General features: G+C 38.5%; 1 protein-coding gene across 4 annotated transcripts in view; it reads right to left on the bottom strand.

Moving 5' to 3' along the window:
* The window catches only part of LOC125000094 (plexin-C1-like), a 34,626-nt gene that overhangs the window by 4,968 nt on the left and 4,996 nt on the right, over nucleotides 1-24,662 (bottom strand). The window contains exons 7-16 of one of the 4 annotated variants that reach the window (XM_047575460.1): nucleotides 7,632-7,734; nucleotides 7,280-7,355; nucleotides 6,941-6,982; nucleotides 6,697-6,830; nucleotides 6,409-6,588; nucleotides 5,313-5,421; nucleotides 3,948-4,127; nucleotides 3,697-3,864; nucleotides 3,411-3,510; nucleotides 955-3,260 (exon numbers count right to left, since the gene is read on the bottom strand). In XM_047575460.1, coding sequence (XP_047431416.1) covers nucleotides 3,202-3,260; nucleotides 3,411-3,510; nucleotides 3,697-3,864; nucleotides 3,948-4,127; nucleotides 5,313-5,421; nucleotides 6,409-6,588; nucleotides 6,697-6,830; nucleotides 6,941-6,982; nucleotides 7,280-7,355; nucleotides 7,632-7,734 — 1,151 coding nt within the window. In that variant the 3' untranslated portion in view covers nucleotides 955-3,201. Of the gene's footprint in view, nucleotides 1-953; nucleotides 3,319-3,410; nucleotides 3,511-3,696; nucleotides 3,865-3,947; nucleotides 4,128-5,312; nucleotides 5,422-6,408; nucleotides 6,589-6,696; nucleotides 6,831-6,940; nucleotides 6,983-7,279; nucleotides 7,356-7,631; nucleotides 7,735-24,662 lie in introns of those variants that run through there. The other 3 variants (XM_047575461.1, XM_047575459.1, XM_047575462.1) reach the window with 3 other exon arrangements.

Below are 24,662 nucleotides of genomic sequence, written 5' to 3'. Positions count from 1 at the left end.
TCAGAATCTTGGCAGTCGTCTTCAAATGTGCACCTGGGAAAAGAGAAGTCTCATGTAACTAGATGGAAGCAACTTACTAATGTTGACTTCAGCCTATGAAAAGCTCAGAAACAAATTTGTGTTGTTTCTTGATTTTTTTGCAAAATGAATGGTCGTTAAGCTCCTACATATTAGACTCTGTCTACACATGCAATAATAGTTCACAGAATCAGACTTTTTCCAAGTCAAAGTGCTGATGGAGCTGAAGCAAGAAATTAACGTGAGGAAACCCACCAACATTCTGAGATTTCTGAGGGTAAAGCTCTTAAATGGCACTTGATGTAACACTATCAGATCTGCCATGGACTTAACAAAGAAAGTCTAAGTGAAAACTCACAACAAGTAGAGAACAGCTATGAGAATTCTAATGTCTAAATGTCTAATCATGTTTGACTTGAGTAATTTAACAACCAGACCACACTCAACAACACTGAAAAACCTCACTGATGAAAGATTTGTACTCATTAGAGTCTACTTCCTTTTAGTGCGGTTATCATAGCAAATCATCAAATCATAATTAGCAAGGTTCCTGTTCCTCTATCTCATATAAATATTTATTTTAGCCTCTCATTTACAGTTACCACCACAGCAAAATTAATGTTGGTTGCTATGCAACTGGCCAGAAAACCACATCACCTTGGACACTGTTTTGCCAACTACTTTTTGTATATTTGTTCATAATGCTAATTCTGTATATCTCATTTCATTGCATCTTTCTTGCTGGGATGACCGAGGAGGCCAGAAGTCTGCTGCCTTCACCATCAGAGACACTGAGAGTTTCATCCTGTAGAGACTTGAGAGTTTGGGTTTTACTTCTTTCGCCTTCAAGCCAAATGAGACGGACTTTGTTGCTGTTAGCGCCACTTCTTACGTTGGAGAGCAGATAGATGAACTGGGGAGGAACAAGGAATCACCTGCTGCTTAACGTGGGCAAGACCAAAGAGATGGTGATTGACTTCAGGAGGAAGGGAACAGATCCTCAGCCCCTCAGCATACTTGGTAGGGATGTGGAGGTGCTGGAGGAGTACAGATACCTGTACTTCTTGTACAGCTGTGTACAAGAAGGGCTGCAGCAGACTCTACTTCACTGTATTCACTGTACTGATGCTGGAGATCTTCTACCAGTCTGTTGTGGCCAGCCTTTTCTCTGCTGTTGTTTTCTGGGGGAACAGCATTGCAGCCAGTGATACCAACAGACTGAATTAAGTGATCAGGAAGACTGGCTCTGTCATTGGCTGCACACAGGTAACTTTTGAGGAGGTGGTGGAGAGGAGGACACTTAATAAACTGTTATTAAACATAGATAACCCTGACCACCCTCTCCACCAGATGATAGACTGACAATGGAGCTTGCTCTCCAAGAGACTCAGACAACTCCATTGTCTCAAAGAACGCTACAGGAAATCTTTCCTGCCCCAAGCCATATGCCTGTTCAGCTCCTCATCTATACGTGACAGATAACACTCTGTACATTATTTCTTTTTCCTTTTCTATTGACTTTTTTCAATTCACCTTTTTTTTTTTTTTTTTTGTAATTATGTTAATATCCTGTATATAGTATGTTGTGTTATACAGTACGTATGGTGTTGAGTGCCTGTAAATTGCTGCTGAAACTGTGAAATTTCACAGTTTGAGATTTATAAAGTCATATCGTGGCTCAGCTGGTACAGACAGTGAAGCTTTGCATAGCGCCCTGATGTCTGACACTGCGTTTCTAAAGCCTCGCGTAAAAGCGCAGCGCGGCTCTGAAAAGAGAAGTGGGAGGAAGGAGGGCACTGAGCGACAGGAACAGTCGCAATGACATCCTTTTATAGACTTGCTTTTCAGTTTACTCAGAGACGATAATACCCAGTTTAGCGTGAACTCGCCCTACGTCAGTTCTCAAGTGTGGGGCGCGCCTCACTGGTGGGGAACTGAGACGTAAAAGGTGTGGCGCGACACAAGGCTGGAAATACTCAATTTAATGCGCATTCTTTCGGAATCCATTATGTGATGGACTTCTTGTCTGAACCTATATCTAATTCTAAAAGAAAACATCTGGACAGCTGTCCGTTACCTGCGTAACTCACATTTCCTGTTAACTGCACTTCAAAAAACGTGTCGCTCAACGTAAAACTTTGGACATTTTTTAAGTTATTACAACTCATCTAGCATTAAATACATGCCACAAGACTTAATTAGACCAACTCAATTACTTTAGTGCCAGCAACATAATCTGTCTTGTCCTCCACGAGCTTATTTAAGTTAAACAAACTTAATTTTGATTACGTTAAAATAATAATATATAGCGCTTTATCGTAGATAAATTACACGAGTAGTCACAGCTGCCCTGTTCACTGCCTTTAATTAAGGCAGAAATATCAGTTGAAAATTCATGTAATACTGAGTTGGGACTATCTATTCTTTTTCATATAGACCAACGCGTTCAATTAAGTTATCAACTCATTATAATACATACACATAACAAACTTTCTTTTATGCAGAAAAAGCTCTTGATTTTGAGCGTTACTTACTAACCCCATGAATCATTTTTCAGAGTGTATGAGAGTGACTGTGATAAGGATCAAAGGCCATCGTGGGAAGAAGAGTTACAGTGCTACTAGCCTTCTATAAAAGTGGTGTAAACAGAATATAAAATGTATACATACTGTTTTTATACTTGGGTTGTTTATTTCAGTTTTAGAAAATAATGTTCAGAATCACAAAAGACTTTATTGCCAAGTATATGTGTACATACAAGGAATTTACCTTGGTGTTTGTTGCATAAAAAATATAGAATGAGATAAAATAAAATAAATCAGAAACATATACACACTAAATATACAAAAGATTTTGTGAAATATGCTTATTATTTTTCTGGTTCAGATTTAGAGGAAAGGAGGATTTCTGTGGTCTGAGGTCTGTATGATAAATATACATGATGATAAAAGAGCAAAACAAACTATTTGCGCTGTCAACGTATCAAAGTGGGTTGTGTGGAATTAATCTTGGCTGGTAGCAGGCTGCCTGAAGTCACATCTGCACCACAAACTTACAGAGACAGGAAGAAAATGTTAGAAGAAAAAATACTTATTGAAAATGAAGAAGCCTTTTAATACAAATGTGTAGGCAGCTGGTGAACTTGTTCCTTGTGAGAACGGATGGAGAGCTAGGCATCTGTGGTCAGAGCATGTTCATCTCAGCGGTGCGTCTCCTTTGCCAGCGATAGATAAACACTAACACTGAAAGATGAAGAGTTACTGATTGAGACCGAGCAGTATCAGTATTTATTCTCCATCTCTATAGAAAATAGCAGAAAACAATGACTACACATGATGCAACGTACAAGTTTAGACTTTGACATAAACTGCTGATGGATCAAAATCACTTACCACCTATGACACAAGGTATCAGCACCAAACCCACTATCAGAAGGACCTGATGAACTACAGGCAGAGGACCTAGCAGCACTGTCTGGCCACCATACTTTATCTAGAAAACAAGAATGACACTGCTATTGAAAAGGAAATAAAGGAGTGGAAAGTCTCAAAAGAGCCCTCAGTCAAATATCTATTTACTGTGTTCATCAATAGTTAAAAGTAAATTTCTCTATTTGAAAGTAAATCTAAACTAGCTCAAATTTGACCCAGTATTTTCTAGTTTAGAGGAAAGTTTTACCTCTATGTGCTGAAATGTAAAGCTGGATGTGCTTTGTATGTGACAGGTGAAAAAGTCAGTCTCGTTGTTGGTCTCTATCTCTTCCATGACACAAGCATATTTCTTTCCATCTTGAACACCAGACACTGACAGTTCTGACGATTTCATCTCCAGTTTATCTGCTTTTTTCTGAAATGACAACAGAAACAAATGCTGACCACTGTGAACTAATGTCACATGATTTTGCATGTATAATGAAATATATGTTGTACCTGTATGGTGACACGAAAACCGTCCCCCGTCCTTGTGAATGAGAAGCTGGTGAACACAGGGTCTGGATAGTAGGTTATTTTTGTGGAACAAGCCAAGGATTGATTGGCTACTTTCAAATACACAGTGCTGCTAGAAGTCGTCTGAGGCCTTAAAGCTGCAGGTGTGTCGTACGAGAGTTTCTGTGGGGAATTTAAATCTGTTATATCATTCATTAATACACAGGATAAGATGTTACAATCCCTTGTGCATGATCAACACACATTTAGAAGCCCAGTCCAACTGAAAAACCGACCAGCAGGCTAGCAGTCAGCTACCAACTAGCAACCAACAAGAAGACACCAGCTAACTAGCCTAGCCAACAGCAGGTAAGAGGTGATGGGACATGCAACTACACTTCAACCAACACTTCCCTTCTCTGCCTAAGAACAGAAGTAAAACACTTATATATTATTGAATCTGTGTTTGTCTTGCATGACAGTGATGATGACCAAAGCAAGTCAGATTAAAGTTAAGAAAAGTAAAAAGCAGTGCAGTCACCCAATCAGTGGATAATACGTCTGATTGTCATCTGCATGATTTGGCCAAGTAGAGGCACTTTGATGGAGAATAAAATTGTCAATTACTTTAGTGCAAGCAACATGATACTTGCGTCAGCCCCAGGGCAGCTGCGACTACTCATGTAATTTATCTACGATAAAGCGCTATATATTATTATTTTAACGTAATCAAAATTAAGTTTGTTTAACTTAAATAAGCTCGTGGAGGACAAGACAGATTATGTTGCTTGCACTAAAGTAATTGAGTTGGTCTAATTAAGTCTTGTGGCATGTATTTAATGCTAGATGAGTTGTAATAACTTAAAAAAAAATGTCAAAAGTTTTACGTTGAGCGCCACGATTTTTTGGAGTGCAGTTAACAGTTCTTACCTTCAAAAGGGTAAGAATAAAAGAAACTAAGGGGAGTTCCTCTGATGCCCAACCAGGACAGACAATCCACTGCAGGAACTGCATTTAGGTTTAAAGAAGTTTCTCAGAGAAACTATAAAGCTAAATGTGGATTTGAAAATTTACAAATGTACGCACATCTTTTAAACATTTAGGGATTGGTGTAATATTATCAAGATGGTTTAAGATTAGGTTGACCCAGCGCTTGTTTAAAAAAATTCCACTTTCTAATGACCCCTTGAATTTATAATCAAAACTCTTACAATTACGTGCAAAAATATTTTTATTTTATTTTATTTTAAAATACATTTTAAGTTTAATTTACTTCACAATTAAATACAATATACTGTATTGGAACCAGATATCATATCATATGACATGATGTGACATAACAAAGGGACATCGTGTCTAAAGACCCACCTGACTGCTGCTGGTTGTGGGAAGTTGGACTTCCGTCTGTCCGTGGCTGTGTGTGATTCCTTCCACAAACTCCAAGTGAGACCCCATGAGTGTGACCTTCCTCTTCCCACTGCAGGACATGGAACAACAGTCAATCAGAAGAAACTGAGCTGAACACAAAATTGATCTCAGAGAAAAGCTTTTCATTTTCCTCTGGTGATACCCTAATATCACACTGATTATATATGTTTATTGGCAGATATTATGACAGCTCAGGTTTTTAGATATTCAGCTTTGATCCAAAGTGAATGGTGGACTAAAAGACAAATATTTGGCTATGCATAAAGCAAAGCAAAATACAGACTGACCAACTCTTGGTTCCTTTAAGAACTGACTTCAGAAACATGAGCTGTTCACAGCTGGAAGATTAAATAGTGGATCTGACTGATAAGCCATCATAATGAAAACTGTAGTGACTCTTCATGGACGATGACGATAAATTACAATGCTAAACTGGAGAAAAACCTTTGTTCCTCTTCAAGAAAAACAGAGTCACAATGACATTGGCATAAAACTTGCATTACATCTTAGTCTCTTTATATATGTTGGTGACAAACCAAAGCCTATGTGATTATATTTTATCACATATTTATATGATTGTTGTGTATTTTAAAGCTGTGTGCACAAACAGAGAAGATAAAATGGCTTTTATTTCCTGTGACTGAAAAGGGAAGTGGTGGAAGATGGTGAAAGAAAATGCTTTTGAGAAGTGGTTGTTTTTCACCACCAGATGACTCTCTCACGCTTTCCTAACATTGTCAGCAAACTCTTGAAGTTGGTGAGAAAGCATTAGGAGGAAGCTCCTAAAATAGCGTATGTGAGTTTTAGCTGCACTTTTTGGAAGCTGTCACTGTTGGAAGAAAACACCAAAAGACAACTAGCTTGTGATGTTGTAGCTTGTTTGTTGAAATGGAGAAACTGTCACCAAAACCTGACACGAACTATGGATTTACTTCATCAAAACCTTTTCTGTAACACTGTAGCTTTAGGAAATTCTGCATCTGAATTCTGTGTTAGGATGTTTTTCTAGGAAAGTAAAAATCTCAGTCAAACCCACCTGGCCCAGGTGCTGCTTGGTACAATGTCAGTGCAGGATGGTGTTGATCGATAGGTGATTTTAGCGTTGCCGTGGCAACTGCCATCTGGCAGTAGAACGCATGCTTTGACGAAACCTTTCTTTTCTGTAGTGGCAATGTGGAACGTCAGACTCACACCAGTCTTGTTCCATACAGGAGATCTGAGAGAGAAACACATCAACACTCACCATCATCACAATAACAATGATATGGAGAAAACATGAGTTTCTAGTGTGGCCATGATCTTAGTTGTCTGTAAAGTGACTCACTCTTGTGGAGAACAGTCCAGGTCTGTCTGGATCCTCACTCTGGTCACATTAATGAGGTTCTGACCTGACAACAAGGCATGGTTTCTACCGTAGAAAGACACAACACTGGGAGAGATGGAGGAGATTTCTGGCTTCTAACAGAAATAAAACACACAAACATCAGCTTTAAAACATCACCCTACTGATGGTATAACATTTACTGAATGGAGGAACAATGTGTGTAACAGTGGAGGTTCAGACTCACAGAAAAGTTCATCCCAGGCTCCAACTTTTGACAAACACTGTCCTGCAGGAGGAAGTGGGAGAATAGATTCAGAGCTGTAAAGTTACTATCAGAGTGGGTTCAAGTTTTATTGTGGCTAATGTTGGCTTAGATCAAAAACTAGTTCATGTGTATTTTGTGCTTGTTTAGTTTGTGCTTAACTAGAGACAGAGAGATTTCACGTTTAATGAGCATTTATCTTCTTTTTGAAGTCTCACTCTCTCATACAACATGATAACTTGTGTCAAAATGACTTAATAATATTGGATTGATGGAGCATTTTAACACATTAGATAAGGAGAAAATAATAGTCATTATTACATTATCCACTCCTTCATTAGACCATGAACATCCATTTATGTTCCATCCACATCCAGCCTTGATACACTGATGACATCTGAAGAACAAACAAACACATGCTGATGTTGGTAGTCAGGACCATAAAAAACTAATATATGGATCTAAGACACATAAAATTACATTAGTATATAATAATATAGTTTACAATCAAATATCTTTAATGATGACAAAACACTGACTATGGTCAACTGATGAAGCTTTTTAGACTTTTATCAAGAAGAAGGGTTGATATTCATGTTTCATTATTTCTATGATATATATAGTTTAATCACAGCATGTTTCTTTGAATTCTAGAAAATAGGAACAAACTTACAAGACAGAAGTTGGAGGTCCACTGATGTCAGAGCAGTTGGTTAGCTTCAGACGCTCTGAAAGGTTCGTCTTCCCAAGTCTCATCTTTACAGTGACATCCAGGCCTGTTAGAGAAAATAATATGATGAACTGCAGAGTCTTGACCTCTGACACGTGAAAACACAGATTTGTCAACTGGTTGGTGGGAAATGTTGTAAATTAATGAACAGGTCTGATTCATGACAGCATAACATCTACAACTCCTCCTTGACTGTGAGATTAGAAGTAAACTGGATTATTTATTTAACGTTACTGACCGTCAGCAGGAATTGAGCCATGGGATAGGCTGCAGGTGCATTGTGGGAACTTTTGTGTACAACGTTCTCTAGATGATGGAAAGATTTCACAGGCAAAGTTATCCTCTGTCCAGTTGACAGTCAGGTGGGTCTGGATCTTTAGTGTGATCTGAGAAAGGAAGAGAGATGAGTGACAAATAACTGATAGTTACAGTTGTACAGTGTTAATGTGTAACCTGTACCTCTCCACTGGGGTTCTTTATAACTTTGTGAGAAATGATTTTCTCTGTGGAATCATCAGGAATAAATAACCAGTCAGAATCTTGGCAGTCGTCTTCAAATGTGCACCTGGAAAAGAGAAATGTCTTATAATGAAGTTCATGATGGGTTTTTGAAGATGTCAGATGCAGATGTTGTTGCTCTGACCTTTGTTTAGAGCCACACCAGACACAGTGTGGATCCTGTGCAGACAAACACTCCTGTAGATTTGTGTATGTGCTGCACTTTGATACAGACACACGCTTCATCTGGAAAACAAGTGGAGACACTTCAAAATACAGCAAATGTACATGTGACACTTAATGAATAGTGAGTGTGTAAGAGCAGTACCTGGTTTCTAAATGGAACGTAGACATGTTTCTGATCCACTGGATCCAGGTGTATTTTGGGAAACACTTGGCGGTCGTCATTAGCCCTGTAGAGCACCGTGGGACAAGCAGGGTGATAGTTCCTGTCCACAGCAAGCTGACAACAACAATGTAGTTTTGTTACATACCTGCATAGCTCTGATCAATATAGAAAATAATCAAATTTGTCAGATTTTTCCACATTCAGTTGGTTACAACCAGACAATGATGTTAAATAGTTGGCAAATAATCATGTAACTAGATGTAAACAACTCCATAATGTTGACTTCAGCCTATGAAAAGCTCAGCACCAACTTTGTGTTGTTTCTTTATTCTTTTCCAAAAAGAATGGTCATTAAGCTCCTACATATCAGACTTTGGCTACACATGCAGTAATAGTTCATAGAATCAGCTCAGTGTTGTTAGTTTTTTTCATGCGTCTTCAAAAAGCTAAATACAGTGGCAGTGGTAAAAGTTTTGTGTGCCTCCAAACATTCAACATTCTGCCTGAAAAAATACTTGAAATATCAGCTGATTTTCTCACAAGTCCTGACAGCAGACAAAGAGAACCCAATGAAACCAAGTGAAAAAAAATATGATACTTTGTTTATTTATTCCAGAAAATGACTTGTCAGTGAGTTGCATCTGTTTAGAAGTGTTTCCATTAATGAGTCACACCTGAAAAAGTGAAAATCTATCAAAATCAATGTTGCTATTAATAATTGACATATCCAAGGTCATGATAATCCCCCCAAGAAAAATCCACTTTTAATTTATATCATTGAAAATGTTTTAAATTTTTCAATTTTTCGATTTTATTTTTCACCAAAAATTTGTGATGCCACAGCAAACACTGGTATATAAAGGGTTAAAAGTATCTATCTATCTATCTATCTATCTATCTATCTATCTATCTATCTATCTATCTATCTATCTATCTATCTATCTATCTATGTTACATTTGAAAAAAAAGAGCTAAAAAAAGCATGGTTGAAGAAGAACTTCTTTAATATTTTGGAATGATCAAGTCAAAGTGCTGATGGAGCTGAAGCAAGAAATTAACGTGAGGAAACCCACCAACATCTAAGAACTGAGGAAAGGATTGAGATTCCTCCAGTTACTGGAAACATTTAGTTGAGCTGTTATTACGGCACAAGAGGGTCACGGCAGATACTGAAAACAGGTTCACATATTTTGCAACTTGCAGATATGACAAATTTTCTAGAAGGAATAAATATAGAAATATTTCTATTTCATTTGGTTGAGTTCTCTCTCTATATTTTGGACTTCTTAAAATTCTGGACTTTTATACAAATCTACTTATGTTTTGAACAATTTTTATGCAGAAATGTAGAAAATTCTGAGGGTAAAAGTCCTAAATGGCATTTGATGTAACACTATTAGATCTGCCATGGACTCAACAAAGCGAGGCTTTTTTCACCTACAACTATATACATACATACATACAAACATATATATATGTATATATATATATATATATATATATATATATATATAATCACCAAAGCAAAATTAATGTTGGTATAGTCAGTCATGGTTTTCTTTGGCCTGGGAAAAAAAGACCTCTTCTCCTGGTTGTACCTTAATGAGCTGTCCATCTCCTGTACCAATGAAGAAAACCATCCATGTCTTCTGCCTCACTGCCAGCACAGAGGTCATGTAGGGCTGCCTGAAGAGAACTGCCTCTGGTTTAAGAGTCTTAGGCTGAGAAAGAGACACATAGAGAATCAGGGTTGGATCTAAATGGTATTTAGATTCCTGAAGACAGAACTCTGCTGTTCCATTGAAGGTATTTAACATGAACCAAACAATGAAGTGATGAACATTTATCTTGCATCAATGACCAGAGAAGGAATACTGTGAAAGGTAGAGACAACATCTAATCCCCAATAAAAAAAATTGTACCTGGTTTTTGTTGGGACTATCCACATAGTAGAAGTCTGGATCCTTATCTTTGTCTAAACTGAGATCAGGACTGATGTCAAACACCACCAGCTCAGTGTTGCTTTGTTCTCCGTCCACACTGAACACTCCGCTCCAAAGAAACCGTCTGTCCACCTGGGATGACCGAGGAGGCCAGAAGTCTGCTGCCTTCACCATCAGAGACACGGAGAGTCGCTCCCCGTAGACACCTGAGAGTTTGGGTTTTACTTCTTTCGCCTTCAAGCCAAATGAGACGGACTTTGTTGCTGTTAGCGTCACTTCTTACGTTGGAGAGCAGATAGATGATCGAACTGATCTGAAATCCGTCCACAAACTCCACATCGCCTTTACTTTTGATCGTAGGTACGCCCAATGATCCATCAGTTATAGAAAATATACTTGTCTGGTCTTTGTGATCCGCATTTTGAAGGTTGATGGTCTCAGTATCAAAGGAGCACTTGCTCTTATCGGGCTGCATCGCGGTCAGAATATAAGTCTCTGACGGTGGATTCTTCTTGACATCCACCAGAATACCTACGAACGAGCTGTTCCGTCTCAGTGGTCCCACCTGGATGTGTTCTTTGTACAGAAGGTTAGAGATGTTCTTCAGGTCCAGAACCTCGCAGTAACCACCACACTCATTGTCAGTCACACCGCAGATGATCTGAGCGCCATTCTCAACAAATGGTAATAATAAGTTGATGCTGAAAGTTGCGTTCCAGAAAGTCTTCTCAGAGACTCGGTCAAACTTATCATCCTTCGGTTCTTTACCGAGCTTCAAGATTCCTCTCAGGGTCAGACTGTGGATCAGAGTCAGGTCGTGGCTCAGCTGGTACAGCTTCTCCTCTGTAGCGATATAAACCGTGTTGTTGGCCACTGAAAAGTGGCGGATGTCTCCATCGAAGGCGAAACGTCCTCCATCCTCCTCCAGACACCGACCCTGCTCTCCCCAGAGAATACAAAGCAGACCGAGCAGCACGATCATTTTCCAGTAACGGTGCCAGCTCTGGCTGGATTCCCTCAGACAATGAAGCTCTGCATAGCGCTCTGATCTCTGATCACTGCGTCTCTAGAGCCGCGCGTAAAAGCGCAGCGCGACTTTGAAAAGAGAAGTGCTGAAAGTGGGAGGAGGCAGCGCGCTGAAAGAAACTAAAACCAGCAGACATTCTAAATAATTCTGATATATCATGACAAAGCAGCATCACTATTTTCACTTGGCCCCATTTGTCACTCTTCTATCGTTCTCAAAGTCCACACAGCTTCAGTTAACAAAACACGTGCATGCTGAGGATAATGATTAAAAGCCACGCCTTAAAACTCTTTGATCAGTCAAGATCAAGACTCAATGACAGCTGGCAAACGTTCTATAAATCAGCCTTCAGCAGTTTACATGGTATCCATCTCAAGAAGAACAAAAAGCCGTGACTCGGTTTGTCTCTTATGGTCCGTCCGCACCACAGAGGAACGGTCTCATTCCTAATTAAAGTCAGTGATCTGTAGGAAAAATATGCGATCATTTTATATTTACACAATGATCCACACAGCATCTCCTGGATAAGCTGTTGAATAGGGAGAGTACATGGTCGCTGGCATCACCAAACTTTATGCAACTTCCTCCATCTGTCCACATCCATCGGCTGCGTGTTCAGACTCAAATGATGAAGCGACATGGCGAACATTTGGTGTCAGTTCAGGTCTGGGAAGTTATTTTTCTGCTCTATGAAAATACTTTGATTCGACTACGACCAAACAACGTATTATGATGTTTTTAGACTGGACTGACAGTGCAAGTTCAGACACTGTACAGAGTTTCAGTTTTCTTCCTTCGTCCATGTTTCAACTTTACTGAAAACGAGACCTGCTTTGTATCAATCAAAAAATTGTTTTTAAACGTCTTCACATACATTAGGCCAACAGACAATTTATTTTTTAGGAATCGGTTACGGTTCAACAGGTCAGTTAGACTCGTCTATTCGACGGCGTTTATCAGGTGGAAAGTAGCCACAAGTGTGAGCACAAGCCACAATGAAAACTCATGTCACCTTGTAATGAGAAGTTTGTCGGAAATCCTTTGGTGGTTCTGAATACATAGATACAGGGAGTCTTTATTGTTATAGTGGAAGGAATATGTTGTGGTTAAGATATACCGAAGTTGTGCATGCTGGCTATTTTCTACTTGTAGTTCATTTCAGTTCATATGTAAAGGTAAAATGAAACTTTATTAATTAATTATTTGCCAACTTGTATCTGTAAGTTTTAATTCATCTTTTTACGATTATTTTGAGTATTAATGATTTATCTCATGAGGTTATTTTTCATTACTATTATTTTATGAAATTTCCTGTGGAAATGAAACTTTGCACTCTGCCTCGTGCCACCTGGGCTTCTGTAGCCCCCTTCCCCTTCTGCCCTCACAGTCCCGTTTGTGTTAATTGTTGAGGGTAAATTATGTGCGAAAATTGCTGCGGTTTATTTTGTTAATTTTCTTTGATTATCTAGTCATTTATGTTGGAAATCTTCGGTGTATAGTGTAATCTGTTTCATACTTATGTTACCAAGTAGTTTTGTGTTGTTTTGATCGTTAATATCAAGTTTTATGCATGTTTTAGTTTCATGGTTTATGGCGCGATTTTGTCTTCACGTGTTCATGTTAGCCTATGACTAGTACTAGCTTGCATCCACTCGTGTTAACACTTAGACGTCTTTGCATGTTTAGGAGAAGAGGTTGCTGAGGTGAAGGAAGGCAGAAGGCTGAATGTATGTTTTGATGTCTTTTGCAGGTATGTGTTTATTTTGTTAGGTTTAGGATTTTGTTATTTTTGTATTGTCAATTCAGTTGTTTTTCTCTTGTAGTATAATTGCTGTAGTTTGTTCGCTTCTTTTCAGTTTTACGTTATTCACAAATGACAAGCGTGTTAGCAGAGGGCTATCAGCCGCCATGTTTTAACTTGAGAGCGTGACGCAGTTTCTTATTTTCGCATGTTTTTGTAGTTTTTAAGTTTCTTCGGTTTTATTTCTAGATTGTTGCATACAATTAAGCAACATTGTCCACGGTAAGTGTAGCATTCTGTGAAAGTTCTAAGCATTACATTTAAAGTGAAAGATGTTTGACAAAAATAAATTACGACTGTAATAATCATTTTAATGATTTTAAGTTTGATCTATGTTTTTCAAATAGCAGCTAATTAAATCAAGTGTGTCCTGTTATATATCTTCTTTCAAAACAGCACCAGGTTCTTCAGGGTAGATGGTACACAGTGTTTAAAGTAGACGACTTGGAGGGTAGTTTCTTTGAGTATCTGTAGAGGTTACCACACTTATGTGGATTTTACTCAATTGCCCACTTAAGTATTTAATAATTACAAGATAGTAATAGTGTAAACTGTTGTATGCATTATATTTTTGTTCAGATCATTTTTTAGATTGTGTTTCCTTCTATTCATGTATATTGAGAAGTCATATAAGTTAACGTCATTTATTCGTGCGCACTATTTTTATTTGTTAGCGTATATTATTTTGGAAATGACTGTAACAGGACAGTAACAGGAAGAATAGGTTTTGGTGACAATTGTTGATGCTGGTTACATGGATGTCAACTAAGAAGAGAATGCTGAAGAATTTCCCTTAGGAGCATGCAGCAACGATGGTATTTGTTTGATTGTCTGTATTTCAAATGTCAAAATGTTTTTTATTTCACATGCTTGCTCAATGGTCTTTATGCTACAGTTAATTTTCTGTTTTGTCACGAAACCATGTGTTTAGTTTCAACGGTAGATTTGAGGACAAGCACCAATAAACTAGTGTTGTGAGAAAGCCAGGGTGTCTGCCTATGCTTCGTAGTGGTGGAGTTACAAATAGGATAAGCATTTATTTCAGGTTAGTCATTAAAAAGCATATAGAAGTACACATGGTAAAAGGACCATAAATTACACAAAAAATAAGTCAAATACTTATAATAAGACAGCATAATAACTGCTTTTAAAATAGGTTGATTTTGAAGATTGTTCGATAATGTTAGAGGAAAAAAACTATTGATTGGAAATAAAGAAGCTCTTCAATACAAATGTGTAGGCAGCTGTGAACGTGTTTACAGTGGAGAACGGTGGAGGGAGCTAGGCATCTGTGGTCAGAGCCCGTTCCATCTCTGCGGTGGCGTCTCCTTTGCCAGCGTTAGATAAACACTAACACTGAAAGATAAGAGTTATTGATTGAGGTCCGAAATAGCAAACGCATATTCAGAAGGACTGATGAACTAAAGGCAGAGACTTAGCAGCACTGTCTGGGCCACCATACTTTATCCTGAAAACAAGAAATGACACTGCCATGAAAAGGGAAATATATGGAGTGTGAAAGTCTCAAAAAGAGCCCTCAGCAAATATATTTACTGTGTTATCAATAATTTGAAAGTACATTCTCTATTTGAAAAGTTAAATAATGAGCTCAGTCCTGACCCAGTATTTTCTAGTTTAGAGGACGTTTTTACATCTTATGTGCTGAAATGTAAGCTGTATATGTGCTTTGTATGTCACAGGTGAAAAAGTCAGTCTGGTTGTCAGCTTCTTTCTCTTTCATGATGCAAGATGCAAGATGGCTAGATGTGCTTAGTCATGCTGCTGAACAAATGGAGAGTTTAGGGCCCAAGCAATGAGAGGTGACCTGCTGCTAAATGATAAATCATTGAACACTTCCCATTTGTGAGCTGGATGTGTATGTTGATAATACGCTACGGTCAAAAGTTTTAGAAACATCCTAATTTGTCAGTTTATTGCAAATTCAAGTCATGGTTAAAAAAAAAAAAGGGGCGTCAGAAAGGGGCTAGCGTTTTTGTCTTTTTTAGTTTTTTTGTTTTTTTTTCGTTACACAAAAACTGAAAAATATGTACATTTTCAGAATTATACAAAAAGGCCTTTTTCTGGGAACATGAGGTGGGTTATCAATTAAAGCTGTTCTCCAGCAATGAAGGTTGAATCAGACTTGAAAGCTGGTGCTACTAATTCCTACAGGTGTTCCAACTTTTCTGGATTACTTACAAACCCACCTCTGTCTGCATGAAAGCAGTGTTGCAAAACCACACTGTGGGTACCAACCTGATGAGCATCAGGCGTGAACTGTATTGTTCTTGCAAAAACTGCATATAAAAATCAGCATACTCAAATCAACACTGTAAGAGTTGATCTTAACACTTTTAAACTGTCTGTATGGGTCCACACCTCAGTGTTGATTTAACACTTTTTTGAGTGTAAGTTAGTGTAACTTTGACTCTTGTAGTTAAATTTAACACGACCTAACACCAACCAGTGTTTATTTTAACACTTTTACGTAGTGTTAGCAATTAACTCTCTCAGAGGACTATTTCTTAACTACACAAGTGTTTTCCCCCACAACAATTAAAAGGTGCCAATATAATATTATTTATCCTACAAAAAATACTTTGAAAATAAACTTTACTAAAATTTAAAATGTTTGCCCCCAAAAAACATTTATTTTCAAAACTTGCACCACAAATATTAGAACATGCATCGTAAGGACACATCCAGCGGTTAGCACACTTTACTCTCGCTAGCTAGCAACTCCGAAACCATTAGCATATCTTCTCACGTTTTATATCTATGATTACAAAGTCCGTGACTGCGTTCTCACTCAGCCAAACGTCAAACCAACGTAACGTTTACTGTACAATGCTTGCTAACCTCTAGCTTGTTAAGCAGGTCGTTCGGGGTGGTTATAAACACGTGCGAGAAATGTCAAGTTTCCGTGGCTCACCGCTGGAAAAATGAGATGGGGGGGGGGGGGGGGGGCATACAGGATCAGAGCCTAGGAGTAAGAAGTTCGGAGGTTAATATTTATAAACATTTACATCTAGAGGTGTTGATTAGTGACACTCTTTTTACACTCGGTATTTGGCAACAAACTACTTATGGACTGAGAGTTATATTATAATGAATTAACACTGTGCTACTGAAGAGTAATGGGGGGGGGGGGGGGGGGTGGGGGGGGGGGGGTTTAAACATAGGACATACACTCTATAGTGTATGTCTAGGTTTAACATCAAGGATTCAGCTCTTCTCCATTTGCTGTGTAGTGTGTTGCTTCAAAAATGGCGAGAAAAAGACAGTTAAAATGGAAGAGAGACAGACCATCATAACACTTAAAAATGTAGGTCTTTCCTACAGGGAAATTGCAAAGAAAGTCAAGGTGTCATTGAGTACAGTTTTCTTCACCATCAAAAAACACTCAGAAACTCTGGGAAACTCTGGCAGGAAGCAATCTGACAGTGACTGACTGTGAAGAGACAGATTCGAGGCTGCTGGTTTGACAGGACGAGTGTGAGGAGAAAGCCATTGCTAAGATGTCAGACAGAATAAGATTAAAGAGGCTCTCCATGGGCCATGAAACACGCCATTCGACTTACTGAAGACTGGAATGGTATTTGGGTTGATTGAATCAAAATATGATATCTTCCGGTTAATTCACGGCAGGATGTTTGTACGGCCGTCGAGTTAGACGACTGAGGATGGTTCCACAGTGTGTGACATCAACTGTCAAACATGGGGAGGAACGTGTGATGGTCTGAGGGCTGTTTTTGCTAGGATCCAGGGGGGTCGGTGGACTTGTAAAGAGGTGTGCGGCACCCCTGTCTCGAACCAAAATGGCTTCCACAGCATTCGCAGCACCATGCAAATACCCTCTGGTATGCGCCTAGTTGGTCAGGGTTACTCCTACAGCAAGATAAATGACCAAAACACAGTCCAAGCTATGCCAAACTACCTCAGGAAAACAACAAGACGGGAAAGCTTGAAAACACAGAGTGGCCTGCACAGTCTCCAGACTTAAACCCATCGAGCATGGTTGTGATGAACGGAACAGAAGAGTGAAAGCCAAGCAACCTACAAGTCGTCACATCATTTATTGGGAACTTCTGCAACAGACTTGAGGAAGAAAGAACTTTCTGAAGACCATTTGATTTCTATTGTAGGAAAGAATGCCAGGAGTGTGTTCAGCTGTTATATCTGCCAAAGGTGGCTACTTTGATGTGTCAAAGTTTAAATTCATATTTGGTCTATAAAGTGATTTTTCATGATTTATTTTTTCAAAACTCAAATTGCTTATTTGCTCCCCCCACCACCACCCCACCACCACCGACAAAGTCATCTTTCCTGCGGTGAGCCTCGGAAACTTTACTCGTAGCGCTGTGGACTAACCACACGAACACATGCTTAACGAGCTAGAGGTTAGCATGCATGTACAGTAAAACGGTACGTTTGGTTTGACGTTTTGTCTGAGTGAGACGAGGTCATGCACTTGTAACAACAGATATAAAAACGGATAAGATGATGCTATTGGTTCGGAGTTGCTAGCTGCTCTTGAGGTGATAAAGTGTGTGCTAACGCTACATTGTACCTTACTGTTGCATGTTCTAATATTTTGTGGTGCAAGTTGGAAAATAATGATTTTGAAGTCTTTGCCAAACATGACTACTTTTTATTTTAGTAAGTTTATTTCAAAGTAATTTGTTTTTAAGATTAAGATTTAAGATTAGAATAGTCCTTGAGAGCGTTTAATGCTAACACTACATAAAGGGACGGAAAGGATGTGTTAAATAAAACACTGGTGGTGTTAGGTCGTGTTAAATTTAAACTTAAAGAGGAGTCAATTTACACTGATTAGATGTAAAGGGTAAAGGTACCAACACTCAAAAAAAGTGTTAAATTAACTCTGAGGTGTGGAACCCATATAGACAGTTTAAAAGTGTTAAGATCAACTATTACAGTGTTGTCGGATTTGGGGGTCGGTTGAGTGGTTGTGTACTTTCAAGCGTCGGTTTTTATTGCTGATTTTACTGTGCAGTCACCAAAGCTGTGTTCACCTTCTCATCAGTCTCCCATTTTCATCCATCGCGTTAAAACTTTGTAAAATTACTCAGAAAAAATTAAATATTCAGAAAATAGTGAAAATTAAACTAGTCTTACTGTTAATTAGTATCCATCATTTTAACATTTGCCATAGTAACTGAGGGAGGTATAGTCAATTAAATTATGTTGTCTCTTTAGTTTGTAGCAGAGTTGTTGCAATTATCTCAAACACGCTCATCGCTTCTTTGCAACTCTGTGGGGATTGCCACTTCCATACCACTTATCTTCACGAGGGTTGCGGGGGGTTGGCTGGAGCCGTATCCCATATCTCAGCTGGCATCAGTGCGAGAGCGAGGGTACACTCAGGACAGGTCGCCAACCTATCACAGGACCAGCAACAGATGATAACAACCATTGACACTCACACTAGCGTCACCAATCAGCCTCCGAGATGTCTTTGGAGATGGGAGGAAACCGAGCACCTGGAGAATTGTATCTTTTAATATTTATAAACAAGTGTCTCCAGCAAGAAGACTATTTTGGTGTGATTGTTTTTTGTTTTCAAGAGTGCAGATATTAATGTGAATCGAAACGCAGCTACACTTTAGTTCAACAATGTAAATGCTTAAACTGTAAGGATAGACTGTTCTTAATGTGTAGTTTTCACTTAACTCGGGGCTTTAGTTATCTGTTTTACATTTAGTAGTCTATCCATTTCCACAACACACCACTATGGTCAAAGGAAGATCTTTAATCACAGCATGTTTCTTTGTTCATAGAAAATACCTAGGTAGACCAGGAGGGTGAGAGGGATGTGTGGGCGTGAAGAGCTGGGCGCAAGGGAGGGTGCGGAGGGGTGAGGAACGAACTTTACAGACAGAAGTTGGAGGTCCATGATGTCAGAGCAGTTGGTTAGCCTTCAGACGCTCTTAAAGGGTTTTCGTCTCCCAAGTTCATCTTTACAGTGACATCAGGCCTGTTAGAGGAAATAATATGATGAAACCTGCAGAGTTTGACTCTGAACACGTGAGAAAGACAGATTTGTCAAACTGGTTGGTGGGAAATGTTGTAAAAATTAATGGAACAGGTTCTGATTCAGACAGCATAAACATCTACAACCTCCTCCTTGACTGTGAGAGTTGAAGTAAACTGAAGTAGTAGACATGTTTCTGATCACTAGATCAGTTGTGTTTTGGGAAACACTTGGCGGTCGTCACTGGCCCTGTAGAGCACGTGGGACAAGCAGGTGATAAGTTCCTGTCAACCAAGCAAGCTGACAAACAACAATCTGTAGTTTGGGTTACATACCTGCTAGCTCTGAGTCAATATAGAAAATAATCAAAGAGAGAAATAGCATACAGTGACAGTGGTAAAAGTTTTGTGTCGCCTCGAAACATTCAACATTTCTGCCTTGAAAAAAAATACTTTAAAATTATCAGCTGATTTTTCTCACAAGTACCTGGACAGCAGACAAAGAGAACCCCAATCAAACAAGTGAAACAAAAATATTATACTGTGTGTTTGTTTATTCAGGAAATGATTGTCGGAGTTGCATTGTTATAGAAGTTTTTCCATTAAATGTAATGAGTCTCATCTGGAAAAAGTGAGGAAGTCATTCAAAACAAGTTTGCTACTATAATTTGACCATATCCAAGGCTCGTGATAATCCCAACCCAAGAACAAATCCACTTTTAAATTTATATTATTAAAAATATTTTAAAATTTTTGTGTGTATTTTTTTTCACAAAAATTTGTTGATGCCGTCACAACACTGGCATATAAACGGTTAAAGTATCTATCTATATGATCTATCTCATCTATCTATCTTCTATCTATCTATCTATCTATCATCTATCGTATCTAATAAATGAAATAAAAAAGCTAAAAAAAAAAAAAAAGTATGTTGAAGAAGAATTACTTTAATATTTTGGAGAATGACAAGTCAAAATGCTGATGGAGCTGAAGCAAGAAATTAACGTGGAGGGAAAACCCACCAACATCTCAGAACTGAGGAAAAGGATTAAAGATTCCTCCAGTTACCGGAAACATTAGTTGAGCTGTTATTACTGCACAAGAGGGTCACGGCAGATACTGAAAACAGGTTTCACCTATTTTGGGAAACTTCAGATATGACAAATTGTCTAGAACTAATAAATATATAAATATTTCTGTTTCAATATGGTTGAGTTCATGACTTATATTTTCTGGAATTTTATGCGGAATCTACTTATGTTTTGAACGAATTTTTTATGGTGAAATGGTAGAAATTCGTAGGTGTGAGGTAAAGCTCCTAATTGACACATGAATTGTAACACTATCAGATCTGCCATGGACTCAACAGAGCGAGGCTTTTTTCCACCTACACATCTATTAAAATTCTGTTGGTCTGTATGTGAAGTGATACACAGGATGTGAAACCCAAATAGGGGGAAAGAGGACACATCTTGAGAGTCTTGATCTGTGACATGGTGAGCATCACCATCTTTCAGTGCTAATCATTTACAGGTGTAAAAGAAACAAGATGTCAAATCAAATCATATTTACCCCCAATAATAGGTGCACATAGTTCTTTATACTCACCTTAGTGTGCTGCTCCATCTCCTGTACAAATGACGAATCCAATCCATGTCTTCTGCCTCACTGCCAGCACGGGTCATGTAGGGCTGCCTGAAGAGAACTGCCTGTCGTTTAAGACGTCTTAGGCTGAGAAGAGGGACACATAGAAGAATCAGGGTGGATCCTAAATGTATTTAGATCCCTGAAGACAGAGCTCTGCTGTTTCACTGAAGGTATTTAACACGGACCCAGTATGGGATATGTTCTAGTTTAGTGGACTTTGTAGGAAACCAAACTATGAAGTGATGAACCTTTATCTTGCCATGAATGACCAGAGAAGGAATACTGTGACAAGGTAGAGACAACAATCTAATCCCCTTTAAAAACATTCTTTACTCGGTTCTTTTTGTGATATCCACATAGTAGATGTCTGGATCCTTATCTTTGTCTAAACTGGAACAGGACTGAATGTCAAACACTCAACAAATGGTAATATAAGTTGATGTGAAAGAATTGGTTCAGAAGTCTTCTCAGAAGTCCTATCCAAACTAATCATCCTTCAGATTTTTACCGGGCATCAAGATTCCTCTCAGGATTGTGGATCAGAGTCAGGTCGTGCTCAGCTGGTACTGCTTCTCTCTGTAGCGATATAAACCATGTTGTTGGCCACTCGAAAAGTGGCGAATGTCTCCATCCGAAGGCGAAAACCTCCTCCATTCCTCCTCCAGGACACCGACCTGCTCTCCCCAGAGAATACATAAGCAGACCGAGCAGCACGATCATTAGTCCAGCCAACGGTGACCAGCCTCTGGCTGGATACCCTCAGGACAATGAAGCTGTGCACAGCGCTCTGATCTCTGATCACTGCGTCGCTAGAGCCGCGGTAAAGCCGCAGGGCGCGACACTGAATAGAGAAGCGGGAGGAAAAACTAAAACTACTAAACTAAAACCAGCGACCATTCTAACTAATTTGATTATGATGTCAAAGCAGCCTTTCTATTTTTCACTTGCCCCATTTGTCCCTGGCAAGCACCTAACCCCCAATTTGCTCCCGGGCGCATCCCACCAGAGGGGGGCTGTAGCCCACTGATCCAACCTGCTACACAATAATGTGTGAACAAAAAATGGATGGTCAAACAGCAGGACAGAATTTCCCCTCAGGGATTCAATTATAGTATATCAAAATAAAAAGAAAAATCAAGTTCCACACAAATTTTGCGATGCTGATGATAACGATTACAAAATCAAGTCTTAAGTCAAGATCAAGACTCAAGCGAATCATCTCGGTCTTGTCTCTTTTGGTCCGTCCGCACCACAGGGGAATCGATCTTATTCCTAATTAAAGTCGTGATTCTGTTAAGACAAAATATGCGGTCCTTTTACATTTATACAAGGATCCACACAGTTCTCCAGGATAAAGCTGTTGATTAGGGATGAGTGCATGTTCACTGGCATCTCAAACTCTTTATGCAACTTCCTCCATCTGTCCACCCATCCCTTCGGCGTGTTCTGGACAAATGATGCGATGGCGACATATGGTGTCAGTTCTGGGAAGTTATTTCCTCTTTATGAATACTTTGAACGCTACGACAAACAAAACGTATACGAGTTTGTAGACATGAACTGACAGTGAAGGTCCAGACACTGTACAGCATGTTTTTGGTTTTTTAGCAGTACCATATTCTCATACTTTACTTCGACACATGGACTGTATATAATATCATCAAAATGTCCCCAAAGAGAAAATAGTTGTAGTAACGTCTTCTTCACTTACATTCGTCACAATTTACGACTGTGTAACACATGCGCATTGACATTTTTTTTTCTAGGATATCAGTTACAGTTCAAACAACAGCGTCAGTAGACTGTCATAATTCGACGTTTTCCAGTGATTGAAGTTAGCCACAAGTAGTCGAGCACAAAGGCGACAATGAAACTCATTGATCACACTGTAATGACAAAGTTTGTTAGCGGTGAAATGCTTGTGGTTTTTGACTGACAAAAGTTACAGGAAGCTTCTATTATTATAGTGGAATGGAATATGTTGGTAATAAGACATACCTATGTTGTGAATGTAGGCTTTTTTCTACTTGTAATAATTTCAGTTTTTAAAAGGGGGGGGAACGTTGTTTTCTCAAACGTTAAAACATTCAAAATAAAATTGAACAAACTGATAAAATGTGTCGACTATCCGTTAAATTATTTAAAAGACCCAACGAGTATAACTACACTCTAACGTGTTACTTGTGGTAGACATTGAAACAATGTTTCGTTAATTCTGCAGTGTTCCTTTGTGGTAAAGTATGCATGTTTCAGATTTTTTTTCTTGTTTTTCTCATGTAGTTATTTATTGCTGTGGTTTGAATTCACTTCTTTGTAGTTTTACGTTAATTAAACAAATGAGAAGGCAGGTGTTCAGCAGAGGGCTATATCAGCCGCCATGTTTACTTGAGAGCGGACGTCAGTTCTTATTTCTAGATTTCCTCTCGAGCAAGACACGTTCCTCGTAATTTTTAATGTGTTCTTCGGTTTTATTTCCAGATTGTAGCATACAATAAGCAACAAATGTTACAGAAGTTTAGTTTCTTGTTAAACGATCTAAGCATTCTCATTTACAAAGTGTAAGGTGTTTTGACCATAAATAATTGACGACTAGTATTGATTATTTAATGATTTAAAAGTTTGATCATGTTTGATTCATTGTTTTTCAAATAGCAGCTAAATTAAATCAATGAGTCAGCTTGTTACTATAAGTTCTTCAAAACAGCAACCAGGGTCTTCAGGGCTAGACTGGGAACAGTGTTTTAAAGTAGACGGCTTGGCAGGTAGTTTATTTGAGTATCTGTAGAGGTTACCACACTTCTGTTGATTTTTAGCTGTCAGACTTTCTTTATGTAGTTGACAGCCATGAAGTAAAATTCTTGTTTTAATACATCACCTATCTGGTTAATTTTAGCTTATGTATCAGTGTAAGTATAAGTTAAAACAACCAGAGCTTTGTATTGTAAAACCAAAGCACCTGAACAACCTTCATCAAACTGATCAACTTGTAAGCATCACTTATTTGATTGCAGTCAAATCATCCTTTGTTGTATTTAAATAAATTATCATATGGGTTTTTATAAAATGTCATAAATACTGTCACTAAAGAGCTGCACTTCTGCACCATGGCATTAGAGGCCAAACTGGTCAGGTGGTCACTAATCCCAATGTAAAGATATTTTATAAACAAAGGGGGGAGGTCATCAATAAAATAAAATATATATATAATCATGAGGAAAAACCAAGGAAGTAAATGACACTGTCAATAAATAAATAACTCAATTAAGTAATATTTAATAATTACAGATAGTAATAGGATAAAGCATTTATTTCAGTTTAGGCATTAAAAAGCATATAGAAGTACAGACTTGGTAAAAAAGAACATAACAATATTATATAAAAAATAAGTCGCAAAACTTATAATAAGTAAGAGTATAACTACTTTGAATGGGCTTCTTAATATTAATATTCCACTTCCTAAACAGTGACTTCATATGTACTGCCTTATAGCCTGTAGTATCAGAAAGGCTTCAATGGCCTGAACTTGTTCCCTGTGAAAACGGATGGAGAGCTAGGCATCTGTGGTCAGAGCTCGTTCATCTGAGCGGTGAGTCTCCTTTGCCAGCAACAGATAAACACTAACACTGAAAGATGAAGAGTTACTGATTGAGACAGAAAATAGCAGAAAACAATAACTACACATGATGCAATGTATAAGTTTAGACTTGGACATAAA

The sequence above is a fragment of the Mugil cephalus genome, chromosome 22 (genome assembly GCF_022458985.1).
Source record: "Mugil cephalus isolate CIBA_MC_2020 chromosome 22, CIBA_Mcephalus_1.1, whole genome shotgun sequence".
NCBI lineage: Eukaryota > Metazoa > Chordata > Actinopteri > Mugiliformes > Mugilidae > Mugil > Mugil cephalus.
This window is presented reverse-complemented; position numbering and strand designations above follow the sequence as displayed.